This window comes from Rhinolophus ferrumequinum, chromosome 9 (genome assembly GCF_004115265.2).
Source record: "Rhinolophus ferrumequinum isolate MPI-CBG mRhiFer1 chromosome 9, mRhiFer1_v1.p, whole genome shotgun sequence".
NCBI classification, from domain to species: domain Eukaryota; kingdom Metazoa; phylum Chordata; class Mammalia; order Chiroptera; family Rhinolophidae; genus Rhinolophus; species Rhinolophus ferrumequinum.
In genome coordinates, this window is record NC_046292.1 from 7,923,831 (window position 1) to 7,933,176 (window position 9,346).

Below are 9,346 nucleotides of genomic sequence, written 5' to 3' on the forward strand. Positions count from 1 at the left end.
CCTCTAGGCCCAGCCTGCCCAAATGCAGGGGACGTGGCCCTACTGAGCTGTACACACCCAGTTGGTGCCTGGCTGGACACAGTGGGTGGCCCAGGAATCCTTCCTTCCGCCCCTGGGCTTCAGGTGGGAGGGGGCAGCTTTCAAGGCATCCAGAGGGTATGTTGGCAACCAAATCCCCATCTGCTCATTTCAGCTGATCCCTCTCACAATGGTTGGTTCCAAAACTCTTGCTTCCTCCCTGGAGACTCAGGCTCAAAAAAAAAAAAAAAAAAAAAATGAAGAGTAGAAGTGACAGCTCAGGCAGCTCATTAAAATGGTCCAGGAGGAGGGGAAGTTGTCACCAAAATGCCACACCACAGATCTGTGGGATGCCAGGAACCGTCGTGAGGACCAGGGCTCTTGAAGACGCCTGAGATATCCCAGAATATTGAACACAGGGCTTAGCGCTGAAGTCCAGCAGTCAGGGCCAGCCTGGATTCTGGGGGGTTCCGGAAGGGCTTCTGTGGCTACCAACCACTCCTGCTCATGAATCCCCTGTCCCCTCCCAAATGTCACTTATGTGGCCACAGGTCTAAAAGCCCACTAACCCAGGTGTCAATTCTAGACCACCAAGCACATACTTCACAGCAGCCCCTTTGTTCTCGTGACAGTGACATAACTGGATCTTAAAGTAGCAATGTCTTCTCTCTGTGATCACTCCTAACCTGAAATGTAGGATTTGCTCAGGCCACGCTGACATCGCTTTCCCCCACCATCCAGAGGATGTGGCCTTGAATGAAAAGTGTACCTCCCCATGTATCTTAGGGGGTGCCTGTCTGAGGCCATCATGGAGACACAGCCAGGAAACCCTTCCCAGGATGGGCCAGCAGGGCCACACCTACTTTCATTAGGGTGGCCAGGGTGGGTCTCTGAGAGCTGAAGGCCATGAAGGAGCCACCTATGCAAAGAGCTTGGGGAAGGGAATTCTGGCAGAGAGAACAGCAAGTGCAATGGTCCTGAGGCAGGAAATGGCTGGGGTATGAGGCAGAGCAGGAAGACTGTTATCAGATTTCCTTTTGAGTACAATGGGGGAGCCATGGGGGTTTTATGGGGAGAGGGCAGAATTTGTGTCTCTTTACAAAGTCTTTAATACACTTTTTTTAGAGCAGTTCTGGGTTTACAAAAAAAAAAAATGTGCAGAAAATACATTTCTCACATACCCTCTCTGGCCCTCCAGTTTCCTCATTATTATCTTGCGTTAGTGCGGTACACCTTTTTACAATTGGCAACCCAATTTTGAAACATTATTATTATTAGTGAATTAAAGTCCATCGTTTACGTTAGGGTTCATGCTTCGTGTGGTACATTCTGTGGTTTTTGATAAATGCGTAATGACCGGCATCCGCCATTGCAGTGTCACGTAGCATAGTTTCACGGCCCTAAATATCCCCTGTGCTCCGTCTGTTCATCCTTCCTTTCTTCCCCATTCAGGCTGCGGTGCAAAGGATGGGTTGGCTGTAAGGCAGTAAAAAGAAGGGGGTGAAAGTGAGAGGGTGCAGGGGTAGGATGGGGAGAGGACTGGCTGGCATACCCCAATCCTGTCTCCCTTGCCTAGGGCTGCGCTGCTATGCCAAGTTCCACCGGAACCGCAGGGTCACACGGAGGAAGGGGCGCTGCGTGGAGCCCGAGACGGCCAACGGCGACCAGGGATCCTTCATCAATGTCTAGCTGCCCCACGCAAGGCGCCTCCCCACCGGCCTGGGGACTGAGGGCGGAAGGTTTGCAGAAGTGGGCAATTTGTTTATAACTAGCAGTGGGAGAGCACATGGGAGACCAGATGACAGGCTGCAAGCTTCGGCCCAGGACACTCCCCCCGGGAAGGGAGCTCTGGGAAACTGCCTGCCCAGGAGCGGAGCAGCAGGACACCTGCACCCACCGCCCCTCCCCTGGGGAACCCACACTAGCGGCGCATCCCTGCGCGGGGGTTCTCAGCCATGGAAATGGCGAGAGTGCCCTCTACTGTCCTACCGCAGCACTGCACCAGCTTCAAGTTGAAAAAAGAAGAGGGTGTTGAGCGGAAAAGAAATGGCAACTCCCTGAGAGATAGGGAACCCAAGGGCGGGAGATGAACACGGAACACCTCTTATGTACCAGGCACTGTGCGAAACTCGTGGCATCCGTTACCCCACTTAGTTATCACAACCTAAAGTAAACATTATCACCATTTACAGGTGAGGAAACTGAGGCACAGCTGAGTCGTATGACTTATATAGGGTCTCATCTCCGTGCTCCTCAAACCTTAACCTGTGTACGAATCCCCTGCGGTCTGGTGAAAATGCAGATTCTGACTCAGTTGATTCTGCCTTTCTAACAAACCCACCGCCTCTCTGTGCTGCTGGTCCTGGGACCCCACTGAGAGCACCCAAGCCCCAGGGAGTAAACGTGGATCCGGGTTACGAACCTGGGCCGAGGTTGTGGGCCTCCACAGGCCACGTTCTTGCTCCTCCACAGCTAGGGACTTATCCCAGCTTCTCCATGGTAGTTCCTTTTGCTAGAGTAAAGCTGCAATAACTGAGTGCTCTTTTCCTTCCCTGGACAAAGGTGTACCATCTTCAAAACAAAACCAAACCTGCAGGAAGCACCTGCTTGCTTGTAAGGCACGAGAGGAACGGATGGGCCTGCCTGGGAACTGGCATTCTGAACTATGATGGGTTCCATAGATCCCTACGGCCTCGCTCACCCGGTCCTGGGCCATATACTTTGGAGTTGTCCTGACAGCTTCCACCTCAGGGGTTCTTTACCTTTTGTACTTAATGCCCTTTGAGAATCTATCGCACACATGGACTGAAGAAACCCACACATTTGCCCATGGGCACCCACATTGTTTCATCTTGAGGTTCCCAGGCCTCGCAGAAGACCATGTCAGGAACCCCATCCCATACTTCTGCAGCAGAGCCCACTGAGGAGTTGGGGTGCTGCGGAAGTCAAGGTGCCACCTGGAGCTAACTGCCCCCCCCCCCGGCCAGACCCATGATGCCCACCCAGACCGTCTCTCCCAACAGAGCTGGTTCTAGAGTCTAGAGGTCACCTCCGGAGTGCCACTTGAATTCCCCCCTGGCATCTGGTCCAGGGCAAACCAGGTTGCAAATGACAAGCCTTCCCCATCCAAATCCCTTGCAGCCTGGACACCTGCCTGAGGGAGGGACCACGCCCACGGATGCCAGAGCTGTTTACTCCCTTGGGAGACATCAGTCGAGGTCAGGGGTCTGGCACCAAGGAAAGCAGACAGATCTAGGAGAAACCAAATATGCTTGCCCATTTCTCCTATTCAAGTTCAATGGGCCTGGGAATATCGGGAGGTGGGGCAGGGGGACTGAAAGAGATCAAAGCCGGCTCTTTGGAAATCAAATCCGCCGGCAGTTTTGTCTATTTGAGAGCAGACAACGCCCGCGCTGTGTGTGCCTCACAGGGGTGGCTGATTGAGACTGATGGAGCCCTCGGGGTGTGGCTGCAGGCAGGAAACCCAGCACGGTTTAGGTCTGGGGGGGCAGCAGTTAGACAACCCCGGACATCAGCAATGGAAAACAGAAGGTCAGGACAAAGCTAAGAGGACCCACAGAACTGTCACTGCCCACCAGAGTATTCCACGGTTGGAAATTCAGGGCCTATTTGCACTAGCTACCTCCATTTGGCATTTGCAATGGGGGCTGGGAGTGGAATCCTCTTAACTCCAGAGTTAGGGACCTCCAACCCCCCTCAGTGTTTAGGTTTTTCCTTAGGTCTATCTTAAATTTCTTCTGCTAGTACAGAAGCCAATTTCCTCTAATCCAGGGTTTGCCCAACTTTACCATGGGGGCGCCAGAGAAATATTTTAGGCTGTGTTCCAATAAAACTATTTATGGACAGTGAGATTTGAACTTCATATAATTTTCACATGTCACCAATTCTTACTTGGCTCTTGAGTTTCTAAAACACATTAAAGAATGTAAAAACCTCTCTTAACTTGTAGACTAGACAAAAATAGGCAGGGGGTTGGATTTGGCTCACAGGTTGCCGTTTGCAGATAGATGCCTGTTCTAATCTGCTAATCTCAACCTTGGCTGCACATTAGAATAAGCTGAGGAATATTTAAAGGCCCTGATGCCCACCTGCAAAGATTCTGTTTAATTGGACCAGGTTGTGTCTGGGTTTCATGTGTTTTCAAAGCTCTTCAGGTGACCCTAATGTGCACCTGGGTCTGAGGGCTGCTCTCGTCCCACCGACTGTGGGAATGCACCTGGTGACAAAAGGCCTGCTCCACCTCTCACCATCTTTATGACCTTAGAAAAGTTCCTTGAGGTCTCTGTGCCTTGATTTCTTCATCTGTAAAATGGGGATAATAACTCTTCCTTCATAGAGGTGTTGTGGGAAGTAATCACGAAAAACCTTTTTATATGCTTCAAACAGTGCCCGGCACATAATAAGCCCCCAGTGTTAGCTAATTTATTTTCGAGGATAATTTTGGTAGGTGTCCTGTTCTTTGACAATGATCCATTGCATATTCAAAGATTCATTTCTAAGTCACCGTTCAGGCTTCTTGCCCAAACTGTTACCCCTGGAACACTGGGGCCACGAGATGCTCCATTAGAAAGTAAGTGTGGATCAAAGAGGTTTGGAAAACTGCTCTGGACTCAGCCTGAGGCAGCATGCACAGATTCCGGGCACTGAGGCAGAGCTGGATGTGTGGGTGGCTTTGTGATAACAGGTTCATGAGTTTTTAAAAATATATCCTGGGGAGGGGGAGCTGAGCAGGGGGCCAAGTGGAAACCAATAGCTGCGGGACAGTCACCTGTGGCCTCCTGCATTCCTCCTGTGGAGCCTTGCAGCCATTCCCCAGAGATACTCACCGTTCCCACGAGGCTGCCTTTCTGTGATTTGTCTGGCATCGCCAAGAGTGGTTCCCAAGCCTACTGGGAGTGTGCCGAGGGTCAGAGGACATGAGGGCCAAGTCTCATGGGAACGTGACAGCTTCACTGGCCCTTTGGGTAGTAACAGACAAGAGAAATCGCAAAGCCATGGCCCCCTTCCTCTGCTCAGGTGCTCAGGTGAATCCTTCCTTCAAGCCATATTCAACATACCCCATAAAATCAAATGTCCAGTAATGGGCATCCAGCTCCCCAGAATGGGATTCACTTTGCAGCTGGAGAGACAGTGGTGATACATGTGCCCTGCAAAGAACATGTTTTATAAAACACAGAACAGTAAGGAAAAGTGCATGCTGGGAGAGACAGTGGGAAGGGCCAACAAAGCAAACCATTTAGGCTCCTCCTTAGGGGTTTCACGGGGCTGGAAGGAACACCTACACCTGTATGATGACCTTCACTCTCGTGTGAGATTGTGAGGAGGGTGTGTGGAGTGTGTGCGTGGGCTGGGGAGGGGACGGCAGGAACTAACTGGCAGCTTGCAGAACGAAGGGCGTACATTGCAGGGAGTGTATTTTCTGTATCCTACGTCAGGACGGCTGATGTGATTTAGGATCCATGACCTCTTCTGGGTGCAAGAGGCTTTCTAGTCCCTCCTTACTCCCAGCGTACTCCAGAACCGGTATCACCTGGCTGCTTGGTAGAAACGCAAGACCCCACCTGCTAAATCAGAATCTCTGGGGGTGGGGCCCAGTCATGTGGGTTTTAACAAGTTCTCCAGGCCATTTTTTTCTGCAGGAGAAAGTGAGAGACAGGTCTAGGACCTGGAACTGTTGGGCCAGGGGCATTGGGATGATTCAGGGGCATTTGCATTCAGGTGTGAGTTGGCGAATCTGAGATTTCCCCAGTTAATAACCAGCAATGACGAATTCGCAGGCTCTGAGACCGGCCTCCGGGATTGGAACTGGTCTTTATTTTGAGAGGAGATCAAGTGGATCACCTGGGCCTGGGGCCCTCAGTCATTGGGTGTTCGTCCTCTTAGGAATGTCCCTGGGGGGCTGTGGTTCCTCTTTAAAGTGTGGGGCAACAGGGGGAGGGGGCGGTGCTATGCCCTTGTAGTCCTGTGATGGCGTGTTGCATGTGCTCTCTTGAGCTGTAAATAAAGAGATGATGGTTGATAAGCTGACTTGTTGTCTCTCTCTGCCCCCCCAGGAGATGGGCTGTGAGCAGTGTCAGGGCATTTGGAGGGGACGCGAAGCCTAGTATTTCCCCTGCCATCTCTCTTTCATTCACTCACGCTTTTGAGCATTTGCTCTGAGCTAAGCAGTAAACAGGGCAGCCTCTGCCCTCACCTCGATGTCATCACGGTCCTTTAACCAGACCTCTTGGACGGGAGTTTCGGCTTTTTACCTCCCTCCCTATTTTAGGGTTGAGGCAGCTAAGGTCCCAGAGAAATTAAGAGGCTGGTCACAGCAGACTGGCCTCCAGCAGTTCCATTCCAGGCCTGGGTGGCCGAGTGCAGAGAAAAGCAGGCGCCGACTTGGGCAAGATGGGGGAGAACAAAGCATCGCTGCCTGAAGCCGGGCATGGGCGGGCACAGGTGCCGTCTTGTGAAAGGACATGAACTGACAAGAGGGTGGCCTGGCTTAGCACCAGGAAAGACATCTCGTCTCAGTGGCAGCTCCAGCCAGCAGCACCCAGCTCTGCTGACCAGGCCCTACCAGGCCGGCCGATCAGAGCAAGGCTCTCAGTGGCTCTGTGTATTAAAGCCAAAGCAGGGTCCAGACTTTCCTGGTGGCCAGGGTCACCACAGATACGGGCTGCCCTTACGGGCCTGGTGTCTCTGTGGGGAGCTCCCTGCCCAGACACCACTGAGGGGCTGTCTCCTGCAGCCTGAATGGGGGGAAAACCCTAACCCAGGGTGTCAGGCAGGGTCACAGCTCCTGCTCCCCACATAAGAACGCAGGACATGGTGAGGCCAAAAAGGAACACCCACGGAGCCATGATACGGGAGTTATACCACCGTATTCTTGCTAGCAGCTGTGTTGGAGACACAAGAAGCAGGAGCCACACGATCTGCAACCTGCTGTCCGCTTCTCTGCCAACCAACCAACCCCACTTGCTAGCTGCAATCCGCCATGCTAACTGCAATCTACGCTTGCTAGCTTAGCCCCCATCTTCTTGCTAGCCCCCATTTTCTGCTAGCGTAGCCACGGCAGTTGTATTAGTGGCCAACGGCTCACTGGTTACAGCTGACGGCCAACTAGCCACAGCTGATGGCCATCCAGTCACAGTCGATGGCCATTTACTACCCGAGTGAGCACCTTTCCACGTGAGGCCGAGAGCCTGGAAACTGCACTCCTGGCTCTGTCCCCACACAGGGTTTCCCAAAAATGTGGGCCTGAGGCTCCCAGCATCAGGATTGAATGAGGAACAAACCCAGCTGTTTCAGCCCCACCTGGGCCCCTCTCTCGGGGTGGGCTTGGAAATCTGTATGTTTGATGAGCTCCCCACCCCAGGTATGAGAACTACCACACCAAACCTTCCCGAGAACTCACTTCCTCCCTGCTCGGGCCCCAGGTAGCTGACGAACCTTCCACGGGGGATGGTTCTCAAGAATCAAGCCCAGACGGTCCCCTTCCCTATAGCCTTTGCAAGTCATACCAGCTCTGTCCTAGCTGCTCAGCTCTGCATTGTAGTGTAAAAGTAGCCACAGATGACACGGAAATGGAAGGGTGCAAACAGACGAGGAAGGCTAAGTACCAGTGAAACTTCGTTTATATAAAAGGGCAGTGGGCTGGCTCTGTCCACGGGCTGTAGTTTACCAGTCTCTAATGTACACTGCAGACCCATAGGTCAATGGTGACAGAAAGGCATGCTGGGGCTTCTGAAAACCCCTTCTGTCCTGAGATGTCAACTCCAACCATTTCTACTAACAGGGGTCAGAGCAGGGCTGAAGTGAGGGGTCAAGACCTGTCGAACAGAAGACCACAGGGATTTCGGCTTTCTGCTGGCAGCCTGGGTGCTGCCCTCAGGGGCCCAGGTGGCTGGATTTGGGGTGTATCAGCCAGGGTTCTCCAGAGAAACAGAACCAACAGGGTATTTATTTTTATATATCTTTAAATGTCTATGTATTTCTGTATCTCTTCTTTATATACGTATTTATATAGATTTATTTTAAGGAATTGGCTCACACTATTGTAAGGGCCAGCCAAGTGTGAACTCTGAAGGGCAGTCCAGCAGGTGAGAAACTCGGGCAGGAGTTGATGTTGAGTCTTGAGGCTGCATTTCTTCTTCAAAATCTCAGCTTTTGCTCTTATGGCCTTCAACTGATTGGATGAGGCCCTCCCACACGAGGGAGGGTAATTTCCTTTATTTGAAGTCGACTGTTTGTAGATGTTGACAAATCTACAAAATGCCTTCACACAACATCTAGGTTAGTGTGTCATTAAAGCCTTATGTACCATGGCCTGGCCAAGTTGACAAAGAAAACTGACCATCACAGGGGCCTGGGGGGCCAGGCATGGCTCCCGGGCTTCAGCCCTAGACCACAGCACCTGGGCATGTGGCAGACTTGTCTTTGGCATATTGTGAGCTCTGGGTTTCCTCACTCCTTTGCCAGCTTGAGCGTCAGGTGGCAGCAGTAGCTGCCATCTGTCATGTACATGTGCATGCGTGCCCTGGTGTGCCCAAACGAGTGTCTACTCAATGTCAGAACATGAAATCTCGGAGTGGGGTGTCCGTGTGAATGGACATATGACCGGGTAGGCAAGTGGCTAAACAGAGGTGCCCGTGTCCCTTCGTTGTATGCCCCCGACCATGAGGCCCAGGTGTATCCTGAACCCCACGCTTGTGCCTGGGAGACCGTGGCAGGAAACCTGGGCTCCATCCGCCCTGGCGATTGGTCAGTGCAGTGGGGCAAGTTGGTCAGCTCTGCACATTGTGGTCCTGGGCTGTTGTCTCTCCCTGTCCTCAGCCTTGGTCTTGTGTCAGCGCCTGGCACAGAGTGGAATACAGTCGTCCCCCTTATCCACGGTTTTGCTTTCCATGGTTTCAGTTCACTGCAGTCAACCATAGCCTAAAAACATTACATGGAAAATTCCAGAAATAAACAATTCATAGGTTTCAAATTGCAAGCCCTTCTGAGGAGCGTGATGAAATCTCGAGCTGCCCCACTCTGTCCCACCCAGGATGTGAATCATCCCTTTGTCCAGTGTCTCCATGCTGTACATGACACCTCCCCTGTTAGTTACTTAGTAGCCATCTCAGTTATCAGAGCTACTGTTGTGGTGTCGCAGTGTTGTGTTCAAGTCACCCTTATTTTACTTAATAATGTTTCATTCACCTCCCTTCATCTCATCACGTAGACTATTATCTCACATCATCACAAGAAGGAGTCCAGTACAGTAAGATATTTTGAGACAGAGACCATATTCACATAAGTTTTATTGCAGTATATTTTTGTA

The 9,346-nt window shown here is 51.8% G+C and overlaps 1 protein-coding gene across 2 annotated transcripts in view; it reads left to right on the forward strand.

Moving 5' to 3' along the window:
* DRAXIN (dorsal inhibitory axon guidance protein) overlaps positions 1-6,047 on the forward strand; it is a 34,080-nt gene extending 28,033 nt beyond the window's left edge. For both annotated transcript variants that reach the window (XM_033114453.1, XM_033114452.1), the window contains exon 7: positions 1,595-6,047. In XM_033114453.1, the coding sequence (XP_032970344.1) occupies positions 1,595-1,707 (113 nt within the window). In that variant the 3' untranslated portion in view covers positions 1,708-6,047. The remainder of the gene's footprint in view (positions 1-1,594) is intronic.
* Positions 6,048-9,346: the final 3,299 nt, after the last annotated feature.